General features: G+C 45.3%; 2 protein-coding genes across 2 annotated transcripts; one reads left to right on the top strand and one right to left on the bottom strand.

The window, feature by feature from the left end:
- Positions 1 to 433: 433 nt before the first annotated feature.
- LOC308162615 (tubulin alpha chain-like) lies at positions 434 to 4,402 on the bottom strand (the record flags this gene model as incomplete). The annotated part of the gene is made up of 4 exons (XM_080536760.1): positions 434 to 1,399; positions 1,889 to 2,037; positions 2,403 to 2,625; positions 4,397 to 4,402. 4 exons carry the CDS (start codon positions 4,400 to 4,402, stop codon positions 434 to 436), a joined length of 1,344 nt encoding a protein of 447 aa, XP_080392886.1.
- Positions 4,403 to 5,230: 828 nt separating this feature from the next.
- LOC308162614 (creatine kinase, testis isozyme-like) lies at positions 5,231 to 15,733 on the top strand (the record flags this gene model as incomplete). The annotated part of the gene is made up of 8 exons (XM_080536759.1): positions 5,231 to 5,256; positions 12,628 to 12,815; positions 13,069 to 13,223; positions 13,348 to 13,480; positions 14,478 to 14,649; positions 14,908 to 15,031; positions 15,222 to 15,411; positions 15,538 to 15,733. 8 exons carry the CDS (start codon positions 5,231 to 5,233, stop codon positions 15,714 to 15,716), a joined length of 1,167 nt encoding a protein of 388 aa, XP_080392885.1. The 3' UTR covers positions 15,717 to 15,733.
- Positions 15,734 to 20,472: the final 4,739 nt, after the last annotated feature.

Raw genomic sequence — 20,472 nt, 5'->3', positions numbered from 1 at the left:
CCAAACAGGCCTGAGACCACTAGCTTCTCATAAAGACCACTAGCTTCTCATAAAGACCACTAGCAGGTTGTTCTTAGAAAATGAGCTTTGAGAAACAATATTGATGAATCTTTCTTTGACAAAAAGAAAAATCATACTGTACGTCTATTTATATTTCAATGTAGAAAGAAACACATAAGCACATATGAGCCCTTTAAAATGCACGAATCATACATAAAGGTTGTTTCCAATGGAGAGTTAAACAATTCTCATTTGGTCATTTGGTCACTAATGAAACTAAGGACATACGGGTACACAATTCAATGGACTGCTTTGTTCAAATTTTTTATGTTTTCAAACTACAAATAACTACAATAGCATTTTCTATAACAAGATATCAGAAAATGTGATCAAATGTGATTTGGGATTAACTTTGGTTTAAGAGACACGCCTTTTACTCCTCTCCTTCCTCATCCACACTGTCTGCGCCCACCTCTTCATAATCCTTCTCCAGGGCGGCCATGTCTTCCCTGGCCTCAGAGAACTCTCCCTCCTCCATGCCCTCACCCACATACCAGTGCACGAAGGCCCGCTTGGCGTACATCAGGTCAAACTTGTGGTCCAGACGGGCCCAGGCCTCAGCGATGGCGGTGGTGTTGCTCAGCATGCACACAGCCCTCTGGACCTTGGCCAAGTCTCCTCCAGGAACCACCGTAGGGGGCTGGTAGTTGATCCCCACCTTGAAGCCAGTAGGACACCAGTCCACAAACTGGATGCTCCTCTTGGTTTTGATGGCAGCAATGGCAGAGTTAACATCTTTGGGCACCACATCTCCACGGTACAGGAGGCAGCAGGCCATGTATTTACCGTGACGAGGAGAACACTTCACCATCTGATTGGCTGGTTCAAAGCAGGCGTTGGTGATGTCAGCCACTGACAGCTGCTCATGGTAGGCTTTCTCAGTAGAGATGACTGGGGCATAGGTGGCCAGAGGGAAGTGGATACGGGGGTAGGGCACCAAGTTGGTCTGGAACTCGGTCAGATCGACATTGAGAGCTCCATCGAAGCGCAGAGAGGCTGTGATCGAGGAAACGATTTGGCTGATAAGCCTGTTGAGATTGGTGTAGGACGGACGTTCGATATCGAGGTTCCTACGACAGATGTCATAGATGGCCTCATTGTCCACCATGAAGGCACAGTCAGAGTGCTCCAGGGTGGTGTGGGTGGTCAGGATGGAGTTGTAGGGCTCCACCACAGCTGTGGACACTTGAGGAGCTGGATAAACAGCGAACTCCAGTTTGGACTTCTTTCCGTAGTCGACAGAGAGACGTTCCATCAGCAGAGAGGTGAACCCAGAGCCAGTGCCCCCTCCAAAGCTGTGGAAGATGAGGAACCCTTGGAGACCAGTGCACTGGTCAGCCTGAGGGATACATGCATTATTGTGAGAGGAGATGTTTGAGTAAGGACTAAACGGGCCAATATATTGAAGTTATTAATCATTTGGAATGAGGTGAGATTAATTAGGTAGAGCAGGTATATCATGCCCCTCAGTCCTGTTCTAACAAAGTAACTGGGCAGAGCAATACTGTATGTCAAGACTGCCCCCTATGACCACTTATTTGCGCAGAAGTTCTATAACCGCTCACAGAGGTGATACAAACTCAAGAATGCTTAGTCCAGAGTGGATACAAAAAAAGAAAATGATAAAATCTGTCTTTGTGCAGATTACATTTTGCTTTCTCTTACTAAGCCTTTCTTCCCAAGTGTATTCAGTCAATTAACACATTCAGGTCATTCTAAAATTATTTTTGGATAAATCTGAAGCTTTGCCACAAGGGATCTTTCCTGAAAATGATGCTTTGATTGACTTGAGCTAAAACAAGGAACAACCTGCCACAGCAAAGCTCACCAGTTTGCGTGTCCTGTCTAACACCAGGTCGATGATCTCCTTGCCGACGGTGTAGTGCCCACGGGCGTAGTTATTGGCAGCATCCTCCTTGCCAGTGAGGAGCTGCTCTGGGTGGAACAACTGGCGATAGATACCTGTACGCACCTCATCTGAAAGACAAAAGTGGTACATAGACACACAAGACACATAGTTTGTTTACTCGTATATAGTAACATTGAAAATACCTGTAACAGAATTGCATTTGTTGTTACATGTGTTATAGCAATGTAAAGTTGGGTGGTTTTGGTTATTAGTGAAACAGGAAATCTCCAGTACAGTGCTGTGCATTTATAATGCAATCACAAAGTACTATAGTATACTGATTTACTGTAAAGCTATAAGAGCAATTTTAATGTGAAGTTTTACATGAGGAATACATCTTTGTCATATTTTATGTTTAAATTACAGAACGTTTTGTGGACAATAACCTACAATTCATTTTGATGAAACTATTTACTATTATCACCATACACACCTATGACAGTGGGTTCCAGGTCAACAAAGATGGCTCGTGGGACATGTTTCCCTGCTCCTGTCTCACTGAAGAAGGTGTTGAAAGAGTCATCTCCTGCCTTACGGATCTTGTCACTGGGCAAGTGTCCATCCGGCTGGATCCCATGCTCCAGACAATACAGCTCCCAGCAGGCATTGCCTATCTGGACTCCGGCTTGGCCAACATGGATGGAAATGCACTCACGCTACAGAATGAAACAATGAAATGAAGCTATTGCAGTGTGTGGATATTTCCCATATTCATAGAAAAATATTCGAAATGAGTTTACATGGTTATACACTAGTAGTATATCCCAAGTCACATGCCCATAGCTGTAGGCTATGTATTCATTGTAAGAAAAAAGACCTGCATCTCACCATGTTTCAGTTTCTCTCCGAGCCGACGTCCAGGGTTCGGAATGAAGATTAAGTGTTAGTGGGAGACACCTGACACAGCTTTATAGACTACCAGGTAACAGTGATATGCGTTGGGCGTAATCAAAGAAGAACAAAGAGGCAGATACCATCATCCGGTCCAGAAAAGAGAACAAAAAAGAGAAATGAGGTTACCACCCCTATTCTCAGGGGAATACCATCTGTGCTGACAGGAATACGCCTTGTTGACAGATTATTTGTTTAGTTTTACTTCACTTGCATGAAGTACTGTATATGCACAAAGAGTGACCGAACACACTATGTTGTTTTGTTTCATGTAACTGTGTTCAGTATGTAGTAAGCACTTATTAAATGATTTGAATCACCAGTGGGCTTAAATAATGCTTTTATGAATACATACATTAACTGAGCATATTGTATTCTGTTTCTTTCAAACCAATGTGTGTTCTCACAATGACAATGCCATTCACAGGCTTCAGGATACAATGTATGTTGGACTTGTATCTGTCTCACTAAAGATGCTTAGATACCTTAGGGAGCTAAGTAACTGAATACACTTCAGCTCTGTAACCTCAATAGGTGTTTGTTACCATTGATTGAATGGTTGAAACACAATAGTTGCTCAGTTTCACCTACCAACATTGTCAGTAGCCACAGTAGGTGAGAGTCTAAGAGACAATGTGCAAATAATAGCTTACAATATTATATCTTAATTTATATTGCCCACTGATATAGTGTAGACATAGATTGGTCATCAAAATAAAGACTAACGACCTGATAGAAATGTAGTATCTACAATTCAAAAACTTTCAAAACAAGTTTGACTGCTTTACAAACTGGCATGTACTGTAAAGGGACATAATTATTAGTTTGTTTGTATTTACAAGACCAATCTGATACTAAACAAACACCTGCCAAGCTTTGTTTTTTTCCAGATCTGTGACCACAGTCAGCCAACTCAGAGTTGTTTTTCACATGAAATGTATGGTCTCATCCTACAAACCATGCATTTCAAATGCTCAAACACAAAACACACTTACTGTGTACTCTGGCAGAATGCATGTATTAAACCTATAGTGTAATCAAGCTCATAATGATAAGCAGCACTTTCGTATTATGCGAAGTGCCTATGTGTCTAAAAAGTGTGTACTGGGCAAGGGTATTCATTCAATATACACATTGCATTCCAGTCACTGTCATGTTTTGTTTGTGCAGAGAATAGATGTTGTCTGCACCTTGCTGCATCTGTGACCTTGTTTAATTATTTAGCAGGGGTGGGGATGACGACATATAGAGACATATAGGGGAGGTTCCATGTATACATGACGAGTCACTGAGTCCTTTAACCACATAACCAGTGATATACCTTACCTGTAAAGCAATGGATACCTCTCCACAACCTGATATAGGATATGCATTTGATTTTGCACATAATGCAGTACTTCCCATTAGTGGAGCGGCTACAGGCCACATTTTGAATAAATCGTGCCTTTTGAGATAAAGCACCACATCTTACAGAGAGCAAGGGAAGGTCTTAATGAGTATTTTGTAGCTATGGGGCCATCACAGATTTGCTCAGACCTTCATGGCAACCATTTTAAAAATACCAGGTATGTGTGTCCTTTAAGTGGTTAGCAAAACTGTGACAGAAAAGTACCCTATACAATACAAGTGTTTTGTTATTGTTGCAGATTTCCCCCCTGGTTTCAGTATCTTACAAGTAGGAAATTATATTACTATTCCCTAGTGTCTACTAATTAAAATGATATGCAACATTGCAACTAATGTGATGTTAGTGTTATGAGATATGACAAGTATTCCCTGTGCGCTTCACTCTATGGGAAATCTCATAGTAATGGTTTCTGTCCAGTGGAGGGATAAAATCCCAATGTTAGCAATGTGTTTTAAAGGGGAAGTTGACCCAAAATCCATTTTTATGTGTATTTCTGGTGAATCCACGATGCCTTCCATCTAATTTGTACACATTTTGTACACATTTTTTAGCAGACGGCTTTCTCCAAAACTTACAACAAATACCTTTGTCTAAGTAAGTGAATCATCTATCCATCAGTCATCATAAGAAAAAGTATATGCTATGATCAGGGGCCATTGGCAGTCACAAGGCTAGAAGAAGGAAGAATGACAATTTACTGATTGATAGTAGAGAAACTGTACAGGGGGGTAGTGGGGATGAAGAGGTCTTTAGGAGGGACAGTTAATATAAAGACCATCGCAAGAACACCATCACTTGCAAGTAGGGAGGGGCTGTTCCCTGGACGAGCACTAGGGTCTTGAATGATGCGAATTGCTACCGGGAGCCAGTGGAGGATGAGAAGGAGAGGGGTGACATTGGAGAATTTGGGAAGGTTGAACACCAGATGTGAGGCAGCATTCTGGATGAGCTGCAGAAGTCTGATGGCAGAGGCCAGGAACCCAGCCAAGTGAGTACTTGACCTTCTCGCCTCCTACAGCCTTACCCTGTTACACTCTTCTCTGGCTCATGAGACGGGCAATCAGCCCAACCTTCACCAGAGAAAGCCTGCCTGGGAAAGCCTGCCCACCCCAGGACTTCTCCATCACAGTAGAGAACGCTACCGTGATCTCCTCCCAGACATTCAAGAACCTTGGCCTGGTCCTTGACAACCACTTATCCTGTGCAGCAAACATCACAGTCACAACACGCTCCTGCAGATTCTCCCTTTACAACATCACAAGGATATGTGCATTCCTCTCGAGAAGCAGCACAACTCTTTATCCATCTCATGGCTTGACACTGGCCGGGCTCCCCACCTCCGCCATCGGACCTCTGCAGCTCATCCAGAACGCTGTCGCCCGTCTGGTATTCAACCTTCCCAAATTCTCCCATGTAACCCCTACCAGGCGGAAAAGGGAACAGCCCCATCTTACCTGTTTTGTCAGGGGGTTGGAGTTTTCGATTGACAGGAGTTAAGTCGACAGTGGGCTAGATGAATATACACACACACACACTCAATAAAGACACACACTCAATAGAAATAAATAAGATAACATATATATTAACATTTGAGAAGTTAAATAACAATCAAAGTCAACATTTTCAACTATTTTCAACATTATAAACTATAAAAGCAACAAACTTGCACATAACAAGGTCTATAACTAAAGACAATGACAAATGCACACTAATAAAAACTTTTAATAGCAATGAACAATCAATATAAGAGTGCAACATATTCCAAATAAAGAAAGTGAACACTACAAAATTGTTAACTATGTTAACTACAAAACAGCTATAGGCTACTGTAGAAACTAAATAAAAATTAACAACTGCAAAGTATTCAATAATAAATAATAAAGTCAACATATTTAAACTATAAAAGCAACAAAAGTGCACATAACAAGGTCTATAATTAAAGACAATGACAAATGAACAATAGCAATGAACAATCAATATAAGAGTGTAAAATATTCAAAATAAATAAAGTGAACACTACAAAATGGTTAACTATGTTAACAACAAAACAACAGGCTACTGTAGACACGATAACTATCCATCCTAGCACTACTGTCCAACATCAGTACTCAAAATCTGTGCTTCCTTGCTTGCTTTTTAAGTATGGCCCCCTCTAGTGGTTGTGGCCCTAATCGACCGCACTACTTATACGTCAGGCCGGCCCTGCTTCAGGCTACACCTTAACTGTCCCTCCTGTGACCTCTCTATCCCCTCTTATCTACCTACCTGTACAGTTTCTGTATTATTATTATTAGTAGTAGTAGGAGTAGTAGGAGGAGTAGTAGTAGTAGTAGTAGTAGTTTCTTGTATATAATAAGATCTGTTATGTAGGACTAGATGTTGATATCCCTCGATAGATACATACTTAAGGCACCGATGAGACTCTGTGGTGTTCAAATGAGCGATGGCATCCTTTGGGTTGTCAAGTGGGCGCTCTCCTTCATGAATGTTTCGCTGATAAGCCCACGACACCTCCAGAGGGTTCAGCAGTGAATCCCAGCGTCCCAGGTTCACTCCCTAGATGCGATCAGCTCATTTTAATGCCCGGGTTGGGTCCTTTCTCTTCATCCACAGCCACTGGCTCCCCTTTTCAGCAGCCCTGGAGAGGTCCTTGATTGCCTGCCGGTGGGCCTTCCCTCGCACTCCCATCTCCCTGAGTAGCCTGGATGTTGAGGTGGCTACGAACCCTCTGCAGCCTACTTCCACTGGGCGTACCTTCGCTGTCCAGCCTTGTTGTTGGGCATCTGCTGCGAGTTTAGTGTACCTCAGCCTCTTCCGCTCGTAGGCCTCTTCCACTGCACCCTCCCAGGGCACAGTGAGCTCGATGATGTAAACGAGCTTGAGCGAGGCTGACCACAGCACAAGGTCTGGTCGCAGGTTGGTGGATGCGATCTCAGCTGGGAAGCAGAGTTTCTTGTCCAAGTCTGCCAGCAGCTTCCAGTCCCGTGCTCTGCCCAGCTGCCCAGTGTCTGGTCTTATGGTGGTGTGTCTGGTCTTATGGTGGTGAGGCTGGCTTGACCCTCGCCCTCCCGAACAAATGGTGCTGGGCTGGCTGCCACCGGGATGACGGGGGAGGAAGGGCGTTCACACTTGTCCGTTGACTTTCCAGCACCTTAGCAAATAATACCTTAGCAAATAATAAATGAAAAGAAAACTGAATTATTCTTTCTTCTAGAATTATGACTGCCAATGGCCCCAGCATAGATGACTTTTTCTTGCAATGACTGATGGTTAGATGGTCACTTACTGAGACAAATGTATTTGTAAAGAAATCCACTGGATTAGAGGGGAAAATATTCCACTTCAATGAAAAGTTAACTTGACCATTTTAAAGGTGGTCCCCATTGAAATTTGTGTTAGTTTAGAGCAACTTCAAACGCTAATAGTTTAAAAGGTCTAAGTAATTCTATGTCTATAGAAGGGAATTAAGTACAGTAAGTTTACACATTGTAAAGTCAGATAATGCTGTCAAGCTCAAAATATGAAAAAGTTGAGATTCACTTTAATACTGTTGAAATATAAAATATAAATCATCAGAAATATGTTGATATTGTGGTATATTTTGACACACACATACACACATTATCCTGGCTGTGGGGGGGGACTAGGGTTGTCCCATTGACCCATTGTCACTCTTAAAGCCATATGGTCATCTCAAAATGGCTTCTTGTGATCTGTGCCCTACCCCCCTGACCTATAACCTGAGTGACATCAGATGTGGGTCTCCTTCTTTTCACACCTTAATCATCTCTAAATAATGTGATGGGCTCATGTAGATACCTTGTTGTGAAACTGTATTTGCATATCATTGTATACAAATAGGCGAGTGGGGCCTGGGCTCGGCCTCTTTCCACACCAGCTCATCCATACAGCACCAGCTTTTTTCTACTGTAAATCTGTAATTGTAACTTTGTAAATAGTCTTAGAACTCAGAAGTTTTACCCGTGATCTATTTCAAACAAGTTATTTAAGTTAAGAAACAACAATATTGAATGTGGCAGAATATGTTTTTTGTTTTTTTTACACAAATTCAGTAGCAGACTGAGATAGATAGATAGATAGATAGATAGACAGACAGACAGACAGACAGACAGACAGACAGACAGACAGACAGACAGACAGACAGACAGACAGACAGACAGACAGACAGATAGATAGATAGATAGATAGATAGATAGATAGATAGAAAACAACAACAACCTAGAAATTATGACACTCAATTCTAACCCTTGACCTGCAGGCAGAAATCTCCTCTCTCAAAAATAAACATTCTACAAAATGTTGTTAATCATCAAATGCATGCGGACACGCCACACACGCCACGCGCCTTGTTTAGATTCAAACATTGTATCATTTAAGTGACAGTTTATCATCAGAACTCTGATTAACAGACGGTTTATTTTCACCTGACGGCTTCACCTGAAACAGCCATGGCAGAACATATGGAGAAACTGTAAGTATATATAATATAGATATAGAATATATCCTATTTGAATATTATCCTGTATAGATATAGAATATATCCCAGTGGAGTAAACTAACCCTAACTAAACTAAACTAAACTATACTAAAGGAGCAGTTAGCTACATGAGCAGCTGTGGCTAGCTAGCCAAGGGTGCAAGCATAGCCTAACAATAAACAACCTGGAGTAACTGTACACATCTTTAATCTACACAGACAATCAAACTAGCCAGCTAGTGTTAGCCGGCAAGGTCCCTGTGCACAACTGAACTGGTCTCAACGATGCTAGCTATAATAGTAGCTACGCTTTCACCTCTCACACGTTCATCAGCTTCTTGACCCACCTTCTGAAAAACAGCTGGATTAAAACATCAAATAAAAGGTTGCTGTTGATATCACAGTGTTTTCCAAATGAGGATGGCGATCCAGGAGCTCTCACATCAGTCTCCGCGTGTCCTGGTTGGTGAGTGTTGTAACTGGGCGGAGGAGGCGCAGGTTGACAGACTATCACATCGTGTTTGCTTCAGTTACATTGACATCTGAAGTACGTTCATTCAGGGTTCAGCCATGCCTTTCAGCACTGGCGGACTCAGGGGGGGGGGGCAGGGGTGCGCCCACGGATGAAAACGTCGCGATAAAGTGCCCTTTTGAGTGGAGAAATTCGCGCTAAAGTGCCCTTAAGTGGAGAAATTGAGAGGACGTGCCATATTGGCTGCCCTTCCAATGGGAAAACATAGCAAGAAAATTAAATAACGTGTCTTAATGAGTGCTCTGTTAGTGGATACAATACAATAATAATAATACAATAATAATATTACAATAATAATAATACAATGTGATGCAGCTTACTAGGGCAGGCTTTCTAGGTCTAGGGGTCAGTCTAGGGGCGTTGCCAAATAGTTAAACCCTGCTTACATTCAAAACACATTATATGGCCATCAGCAAATATTTTCTGCGTTTTTGCATGGGGCCGATGGGCTAATATCTAGCTAACATTTAGATGTTTCTCGATCTGCACTGTTCTGCACTGTCAAAATTAATTGTTGCCAATGATTAAACATTAACGTTTAAAATACTCATTCCCAATCCCATTGTTGAAAACATACTATTCATAGCTTTCATGTGACGTCACAGCATAGTGGAAACGCCCACCTGACGGGCAAAAGGCACTTTTTGCGGGCAAAACCCACGGGCAAAACCCACTTTTTGCGGGTTAATAACTTTGATTTCCTGTGGGTTAGGAAAATAATTCCAACGTGTCCGGATAGAGTAGAAGACAGGGAATCCAACACTATTTGAATGGAGTCGATCCTCCACTCCTATCACCGTGGACACAGCAAGGAGCGAATTCCCGGATATAAATATTCCCTCGCCTCGCTGACAGCGGGAGTTGGGAGTTTCGTCCAGCAGCCGGTGAACGCCCGGTTGATCGAGTTTCATATTAAAAGTATATCTTCTCGGGGTGTCAGCGCGGTGGTTAAGGGCTCAAAATGACCGTATACTGATGGTGAATTTAGCAATAATAGTCTTATGTTTGTACCACCTCCATAACCGGTGTTATTCACGGAAAAGCCGGTCAAGGAGGCACCCTTTGCAGGTCAATAACTTTGATTCTCCGGGGGTTATGAAAATAATTCCAACGTGTCCGGATAGAGTAGAAGACAGGGAATCCAACACTATTTGAATGGTGTCAATCCTCCACTCCTATCACCGTCGTGTATCTTGATAGTTATTCATGGGTGAGGTGGTCTAAATAGTAGGCAGCCATGTTGAGCGATGTTGCTATGATACTTTTTGCCCGTCAGGTTGGTGGTTGCTAGGGAAGAAACCACGTGACTGAAAGCTATGAATTCCATCCATTTCAGTTTTAGACACACCCCCTCTCAAATGTTCAGATGATGTCAGAGAGGGCTTTTAATGCAGTCTGCTCTAACCTGGAAAAAGGACACCCTTTGTAATCCCCACTGCTACCTAGTTAACTAACACTACTTTACATTGTTAGCAGGCTCACAAAACAAGCTGTGGGTTGACTAGCGATGTGTCATTGATTTTCAACGTTTAGCTCGCGCTTTTATTTTGAAGTTGCGAAAACGAAAACAGAAGACTATTCATAGCTTTCATGTGACGTCACAGCATAGTGGAAACGCCCACCTGACGGGCAAAAGGCACTTTTTGCGGGCAAAACCCACGGGCAAAACCCACTTTTTGCGGGTTAATAACTTTGATTTCCCGTGGGTTAGGAAAATAATTCCAACGTGTCCGGATAGAGTAGAAGACAGGGAATCCAACACTATTTGAATGGAGTCGATCCTCCACTCCTATCACCGTGGACACAGCAAGGAGCGAATTCCCGGATATAAATATTCCCTCGCCTCGCTGACAGCGGGAGTTGGGAGTTTCGTCCAGCAGCCGGTGAGCGCCCGGTTGATCGAGTTTCATATTAAAAGTATATCTTCTCGGGGTGTCAGCGCGGTGGTTAAGGGCTCAAAATGACCGTATACTGATGGTGAATTTAGCAATAATAGTCTTATGTTTGTACCACCTCCATAACCGGTGTTATTCACGGGAAAAGCCGGTCAAGGAGGCACCCTTTGCAGGTCAATAACTTTGATTCTCCGGGGGTTAGGAAAATAATTCCAACGTGTCCGGATAGAGTAGAAGACAGGGAATCCAACACTATTTGAATGGTGTCAATCCTCCACTCCTATCACCGTCGTGTATCTTGATAGTTCTTCATGAGTGAGGTGGTCTAAATAGTAGGCAGCCATGTTGAGCGATGTTGCTATGATACTTTTTGCCCGTCAGGTTGGTGGTTGCTAGGGAAGAAACCACGTGACTGAAAGCTATGAATAATGTCATAATGTGCCTCTTGTTGTCTTTCAGAGAACAGAAATGCTAAACTGCCGACATGTTTGCTGTAATAATATTACACTTATATAATATTACATTATATATAATGTAGAATGTAGAATGTAATATGACTTGGCAGTAGGCAGTCATCACTCAACGGTCGTCTCATTCACAAAACAGCATGGGTGCAATGATACTAAATCCAGTGTTTCCTCCAGGATTTTTCACATTAGTGGCGGAGCGGTTGTCTTTCGCGCGCAGCTTGATTTCATTTTTTGCACGATTTTTTTTTCCGCGTGATGGGGTCCCATGTCGTGCAGTAGGTGCCCTTTTTTTCTTTTCGCCCCTGCCCTTCAAACAGCCTGAGTCCGCCACTGGTCCAAGGTCCTGACTCCCGCCATCTACGAGCGGCTGAGGAGCAAACAAACGCCCAGTGGATTTACACTGGATGACGTCATTCAGACCGGGGTAGATAACCCAGGTAAAGAGTCAAGCGGCTTTCAACCACCCAGACACCTGTCCTGCCTGCTAACGGGGTTTAGCGAGGGGCGTTTAGGGCGTCTCTGGATCCGATGTGACGGCTTCTGATCGTCACGTTTCAAGGACACACTTCTGTTCTGCACAATGACCTTGCCGATGGGTTAAAACATTACAGCAACATTTCGGCATCAAGTGTATAGTTGCAGTTTATTCAATTGGTCTGCCTCTCACTCAGTGTTAGTAGCTGGAACATAGGTCAATTATTTGGTTAGTCAGGCATGCCATAATAACATTTAACAGGCAACAAGAATGTCACTAGCTGACAGTTGCCCCCTTACATTTACATTTTTGGCATTTAGCAGACGCCGGCTTATTCCAAAGCGACTTACAATCAACACTTAACCTACCTTACTAGCCTACCAAGTTTTTTAAGGAGAATGTAGATTTCAAAAATGCCATATGCATTTTTTTTAAGCATAACAGGTAGCTTCCCCTTACCCTGTAGAATGTGTTTGTTGTTACTGTTCAGCAATGACCAAATGGCCAAAGTGACAATCAAGAGGCTGTCGCCTGACGAGGAGTTCCCAGACCTCAGCCAGCACAACAACCACATGGCCAAGTTCTTAACCCAGGACATATACAAGCAGCTCCGAGAGAGAGCCACCCCCAACGGCTTCACCATAGACGGGGTCATTCAGACAGGGGTTGATAATCCTGGTAACACACACCCATCCCCATTCTCAGTCTCAGTATAGGCCTTGAGCTTGATGACATTCTGAGCTTTGGTCAGTGACCTGGGGGTTGTTCCATCAACGTCTATAAAGGAACATCCAGGCTTATTTTGGATAACTAGACTTATCAGAATAAGCCTGGATTTTCCCTTTAGCGTTGTTGATGGAACACCACCCTGGTCATTGGTCCTGAGTGTGTGTCTCCATCTAAGCCCCCTCCTGATTGGTCTCTCCTCCAGGCCATCCCTTCATCATGACGGTGGGGTGCGTGGCGGGAGACGAGGAGACCTACGAGGTGTTCAAGGAGCTGCTGGACCCCGTCATCGAGGAGAGACACCGAGGCTACAAACCCTCCGACAAGCACAAGACCGACCTGAACCCAGAGAACCTGAAGGTCCGGTGCTGTTCTGTTCCCTGACACACGGCTGTCAGTCTGTCTCTCTGGAGATGGGAGACCCATGGTTTATTGAAGCCCTCTACCCTCCTGCAGAGAGGCTAACCGCTGTGTGTTGTTGCAGGGCGGAGATGACCTGGACCCCAACTACGTCCTGAGCTCCCGCGTCCGGACAGGCCGGAGCGTCCGCGGGTTCTGCCTGCCCCCCCACTGCAGCCGCGGGGAGAGGAGGGGCATCGAGAAGCTCTCCATAGAGGGTACGGAGGAGAGGGGCCGTGTGGCGAGGGTTTACTTGGATGTTACTTGGAGTGATGGGGGTAGGGTGGTACGTGGAGTGGTAGGATAGGGTGATACATGGAGGGGTAGGATAGGGTGGTACATGGAGGGGTAGGGTGGTACGTAGAGGGGTAGGGTAGGGTAGGGTGGTACGTCGAGGGGTAGGGTAGTACATAGTGGAGTGATAAGGTGGTACATGGAGTGGTAGGGTGGTACATAGAGGGATAGGGTGGTATGTAGGGCGGTATAGAGGGGTAGGGTGGTACATAGAGGGGTAGGGTGGTACGTAGAGTTGAGCACAGATGTTTAGATGAGGGTGACAGGGGCGGGGTTAGATGAGGATGACAGGGGAGGGGGTTGCGGTGGACAGAAGCTGACGCACCACTAAGCAGGCTTAGGATAAAGGTGGATGTTTCTGTCCAGCCATGACCTATAACGGAGCAGAGGACAGACAGCATTCTGCACAGCAACGGGTCAGGAGCTCTGCACGCCACCCTGTCATGATGCATTTCCACATTACTGTGTAGAGGGCCCCCTCTGGTGGCAAGCCGAATTAATGCAAGTTATTGACAGGAGAGTTGGCGAGTCGTATGGGGATGTCTTTGTTAAACAGTTTTAGGTCACTGGCTTTGTTTGGCTGTTTTGAACAGGTCATTTGTGGCTTGTAATGTAAATACTGGTGTTAATAATACTGGTGTTACATGGCAGGATTAGTGAAGGTAAGAAGAGGGACACCACACATTTAATCCTCCAGATGAACGGAGACTCAAACGGAGCTGATATAATAATATAATAACATACACCATTCAGCTGACACGTTTATCCAAAGACACTTACATTGCAGTGAGTAATGTAAGTCACTCATTACATTTTAGTATATACGGTCCCAGCGGGAATCGAACCCACAACCTAAGCGCTGTTAGCGCCATGCTCTACCGCCCGAGCCCCAGAGGAGCTAACATGTCCGTTCCTCTCCAGCCCTGGCCGCCCTGTCAGGTGACCTGAAGGGGAAGTACTACGCCCTGAAGAACATGACGGACGAGGAGCAGCAGCTGCTGATCGACGACCACTTCCTGTTCGACAAGCCCGTGTCTCCTCTGCTGCTGTCCGCCGGGATGGGCCGGGACTGGCCCGACGGCCGGGGCATCTGGTGAGGCGCCTCGGGGGGTCAAACGACCATAGTCTTTACAATGGGAAGCGGCTACTTACACACAACGACCACTAGTGGTCCTGGAATTTGATCAAGTGCAAAGATATAACAATAATTTTACTCTCACGGTCAAAAGACCCCACCCACGGCTGTTCTGGTGTTAATAAGGCTTATTTATACATACATTACATTTGGTGCTTCAGAAGCCTTACTTCCTGAGCTCAGAGGAAGGTTGTTTAAGGCTCTCCTCTGTCTCAGGCACAACGAGAACAAGACGTTCCTGGTGTGGGTGAACGAGGAGGACCACCTGAGGGTCATCTCCATGCAGAAGGGAGGCAACATGAGGGAGGTGTTCACACGCTTCTGCACCGGCCTCACCAAGGTGAGACCCAGGGGGCGTCTGGTTGGGCGAGCTAGACCTGCCAATCATCTCCACCGTAACTTACCATCGTCACACGTTCAGAACGTGGTGTTTTTATAAAAATGTTGCTAGTTATCGACTCTGTGGTAACGTCGATGTCGACCTTCTTAACTAAATTCTGCCCCTACCCCCCGAATCTCCTTCTCCGCAGATCGAGTCTCTGTTCAAAGACAACGGCCACGCCTTCATGTGGAACGAGCACCTGGGCTACGTGCTGACCTGCCCCTCTAACCTCGGCACGGGGCTGCGCGCCGGCGTCCACGTCAAGATCCCCAACGTCAGCAAGCACACCAAGTTTGAGGAGATCCTCAAGAAGCTGAGGCTTCAGAAACGCGGAACAGGTAAAGGAGATGATGATGATGATGTCGTCATGTAATACTGACAATACGTTTGCCAGAAGGAATACTGTATCGGTTCTGAAACCCCTGTGTTGATGGCTGGTGACTAACGGTCTGGCCTCTCCTCAGGTGGCGTGGACACCGCGGCTGTGGGAGGAACCTTCGACATCTCCAACGCCGACCGGCTGGGCTTCTCTGAGGTGGCGCTGATGCAGATGGTGGTGGACGGCGTGAAGCTGCTGGTGGAGATGGAGAAGAAGCTGGAGAAGGGCGGGTCAATCGATGACCTGATGCCCGCCCAGAAGTAAACTCTCCCCTGGTTGGACACCCCTCCCCCCCTCCCTCCCTCCCTCCCCCTCCCCATGTCTGAATGAATGTGTGACACTATCCTGGAATGCACTCTGTATTAAAGAGCACTTACTCTCTCACGCAAGGTCTTCTTTCAACGTGAGAGTGGATCTGAAAACACGACAATAAAATGTTTCGATCTGTGGTTGACTGCGTTTGTTCTTTGTCACTGCATGCGTGCTGAAGTTACCCATGATCCTTCTTGGTATTTAAATAAGCCACACGATCGACCCTTAGCATGAGAAGTCAAGACTGTGAACCATGTTTACAGACATTTTAATTGAGACACGGGTGACTCTGACCTTGTGAGCATACATTTTACATGAATTCCATGAGCTCTACTTTTAAACAATATTTTTTAAAAATGGAGTATAACAATGTGTGGCTGTCTGGAAGTAAGATACATTATGTACACTGAAAACAATGCTAAGGTTTCATGAGGAGAGAAAAGATGAAATAAATAATACCAAAGACTAGAAATGCTCTTTGTCCACGTTCACAGCATGACAAATCATATTCAACTCGTTATGTTGGCCAAATATGGCCAGATTATACTGTAGTTATTAGTAAGTTATTCAGTGATTATTGCCAAAGCATTACTCTATACATTATAATATTCAATACATACTCTGTGTATTCTTGTTAAAAAACATTTGGAAACTGCTACTTTAATGATTGTACAGCTTAAATACGTTCTAGATAATATTCGGCCCTTGTGTTCAGAGCTTTAACTCGTTGGAGACTTTGGAAGCAATATTTTTAAAAGCGATGGATGAGCCGGATATCCTCTTGAACCTCACGCCGTTGAGGGAGAGGCGGGGCAGCTTACACACCTCCATCTCCCACTGGACAAGGTTCTCAGCGTGTCCGTCTCCGTGGACACACAGCAGGAGAGTTTCCTGCTGTTCGTAGTCGCAGTTGTTGGCGTCGAGCACCTTGCGGATCTCCCCCTATGTGGCTGGGCTCCAGTGAGCTGGTGGTCCGCATACTCCAAGTGAACCTGAGGGAGCGGGGTTTACCGCCCGCCCTTTCCCCTTTCTGATCCCCAGGTACATGGCGACTGCAGGGTGGGAGACAGGAAGACAGGAAATGACACACAGGAGACAGGAAATGGACAAAATGTATCCATCAAACCTGTACAGACACACAGAGGTCTCAATAAACCGACAACACGACCATGCAGGGTGTTGATTGCGGGGTCGTGAGCATGCGACTGACTGGCGGTTATGCAGCACACAAGCAGAGCGGTGTCATGCAGACCGGGGGAGGGGGGGGGGGGGGGGGCACAATCACAACACGCACTTAAAGCACCAACAACACCAACACACCCCATTCAGATCCCCTCATAAGCTTCTAATGGGAGGAGCGGGGAGACATCCTGGATGGACCGGGGGGGCTAGGGACTGACTGACTGACTGGATGGAGGGATGGGGGGGGGGGGGTTCATAGCATGGTGGCGGGAGGAGGAGGCTTGAAGCCTGTGGGGGTCAGGACCAGCGCAGATACCTCACATTGAGCCCTCAAATCTCCCGGTTCTCTCAAGCTCCCCTGCTGGGGACATCAGGACATCAGGACATCAGGACATCAGGACATGCAGACCAGCCTGGACGTCAGCCAGCAGGGAGGCAGAGAGAAGCTGCTCCTGAGGGTCTCTGGGCTGGCTGGGGACAGGACAGGGGATAAGACAGGACAGGGGACAGGACAGGACAGGACAGAGGACAGGACAGGACAGGGCAGGACAGGCGGAGGAGAAGCTGCTCCTGAGGGTCTCTTGGCTGGCTGGTGTTCCTGCAGCATTGCTGACGGCCCAGGGGGATAGGGGGCAAGAATAGAAAGGCCGAAAAAAAGGCTCTGAGGCTGTTATGTGGGACGGGGGGGGGGGGGGCTGTGAGGGTTTTACATACACATATGGGAGAGGGGGGGACGGGACAGGACAGGACTGGGGTGTGCATCATCAGAGTTTGTTCTCTCACATAGACTTGAAACACAGACAGGGTGAGAGCTCTCTTTGGGGGGGGGGGGGGGGGGGGGGGGTAGGGGGTTTTAATGATCCCTTACTTACGCTGTCGCTATATCTCCATCTGAGACTTCCTACAACTCTCTATATCTTCCGCTCCTGAATCTGGAAGAAAAGATGGATTCTGAAAAAAAGTAGTGTATATATTTTCTTTTGTTTTTGTTTACGGATACATGAAAAGAAAGAAAGAAAGAAAGAATGTAAGACATGGATCACAGGCCGCAAACGCAGGGGTGATAAAAGGAGGGAGAGAAGGAGGGAAGGAGGGAGAGAAGGAGGGAGGGAGGGAGGGAGTGGGAGGAGGAGAGGAGAGGTCGGTTGGACAGAAGACTTACTAAGAGTCTTGTCTCCCTGTGCAGGAGGGGTGGAAGGTTTGGCTGTCTGCCGTTTGGACGGGTCAATACTGACCCTGAGGGGGAGGAAGAGCAGTGAGAGGTCGAAGGTTAAAGGTCACAGAAAGGTCAGGGAGGAGACATAGGCACACAGCAGTAGAACTGAGGTGAAGGGTGAAGGTGAAACAGACAAAGACTTAAAAAACCACTGAGACCAGAGATGAGACCGTCCGAGTTACATCCAACCAAGAGTTTTTCCGAAGAAGTTGTGAAATAAGAAATACAATGAGTGACAAACAAAGACGCACCAAAGAAGGTAAAGGAAAGAGATGGGATCATGGGAGTGTTCGTCCCTAAGGTCAGCTGAGGCTAATCAGCTAATCGTTCCAAGAGTAAAAACAAAACACGGTGCAGCAGCTTTCAGTCACGCTGCTGCCTGCTCCTGGAACAAACTCACTGAAGAAATCAAACAGGCCCCAAACCCTTAAAATATTTAAATCTATGCTAAAAACCTTAATGTTTTGCACCAGTTATGATTAAACACAAACACTTCTATCAATGTCTTTTTTCCATTCTTATTAAATGTTTTATCTATTTACTTCTTATATTTGCTTTTATTCATTGTAATTTTCATTTTCTTACTATGCTGCTCTTGCTGTATTTTTAAATAACGTATGTAAAGCACATTGAATTGCCCCTGTTGTATGAAATGTGCTGTACTAATAAACTTGCCTTGCCATATATATAATGTAATTTTGTTAACTGAGCGAATGGCCATAAGAATTCCATGCACTTGAGTATAGCTCAAACTGTATGGATGGTATCAGAAGGTGTTTTTAAAGCAACCTGAATAGGGGAAGTCTGCATAGTATAAAGTTGTTTTGAAGTTTCTAACTTAAGTGGTTTAAGCTGTAGAGGCAGCAGAAAAAGGCAAATAATAATAACAAGTAATACGGATTACTATAGTTGAACTTACTGATGCAAGCCATATCACAAGCCAACATATATTGTCTTGTTTATGTTCGCTACCCCCTACAAACATTATTAACTAACATTGGGCTTACTGCACCAATATTTCATTCAGTTATGGCCATTCAAAATGGGAGTGGCCGACCCTATGTGATGCTTGGTGGCCATTTTGAAAAAGACAACCATAGGGGAAGCTGTGGACAAAATCTGAGATGACTCTTTATCCAGTATTTTAATTGGAATTATATTTCTGTTATTTATTGTTTTGTGTGTGGATGGTGTGTTTTTTGTTATGTGTTTTTATGATGCTCTGTAAAAACTAAGGCTGTGAGCATTGCTGACTTATTTTTTTTGTCATTTGTTGTTATGTATGTTTTAAATGTATGTCTACGTTTTAATCAGTAGGGATTCAGAAGGGACCAACAATGGTCCAGGGACCAGTTCAGGGTGCCACTAACACCTGTACTGTGAGAAACAATTTAATAATCAGCTTGAAAATTGCAAAGTCATCAGTAGAATATCATTTTCCTACTTGTCTGCATGAAACATATTGACATATTGTGGGCTGTGGGGCTGGTGTATGGGCTGGTAGATCTGTGGGCTGTGGGGCTGGTGTATGGGCTGGTAGATCTGTGGGCTGTGGGGCTGGTGTATGGGCTGGTAGATCTGTGGGCTGTGGGGCTGGTGTATGGGCTGGTAGATCTGTGGGCTGTGGGGCTGGTGTATGGGCTGGTAGATCTGTGGGCTGTGGGGCTGGTGTATGGGCTGGTAGATCTGTGGGCTGTGGGGCTGGTGTATGGGCTGGTAGATCTGTGGGCTGTGGGGCTGGTGTATGGGCTGGTAGATCTGTGGGCTGTGGGGCTGGTGTATGGGCTGGTAGATCTGTGGGCTGTGGGGCTGGTGTATGGGCTGGTAGATCTGTGGGCTGTGGGGCTGGTGTATGGGCTGGTAGATCTGTGGGCTGTGGGGCTGGTGTATGGGCTGGTAGATCTGTGGGCTGCAGGATCGGTGAGTGATGCGATTTTACTTAATGACAATGTAAAATATAATAAAAACATGCTCTAGTAATGTGAGTTATTTTGCTGTGTTAGTTTACCTGTAGGTATTATGCCAGATATGGTGTCACCATCTACGGTAATCAGCATGACAAACAAAGCTTGGTCTCCTAGCCAACAGACAGACTCAGCACCAAGACATTCCCCCTTAAACACAAATGCCATGTACCGTATGTATTTTCATATACCAAAAAAAGAAGTCCCGTCTAATAATTTCTCTCACCAACTCTGTAAACACATTGCTCACATCCTGGCCCTGACCAGCCTCCATCTTGTGTTTTCTGCTTTAAAAAGATTGCTATCCTCTCCTGACGCAATGCAACATTATTAAGCTCGGGGAGAG

The sequence above is a fragment of the Nansenia antarctica genome, assembly GCF_963989245.1.
Source record: "Nansenia antarctica genome assembly, chromosome: 7".
In the NCBI taxonomy this organism is placed as follows: Eukaryota; Metazoa; Chordata; class Actinopteri; order Argentiniformes; family Microstomatidae; genus Nansenia; species Nansenia antarctica.
Note: the sequence above shows the minus strand (reverse complement) of the source record. Positions and strands in the feature narration are given on the sequence as shown.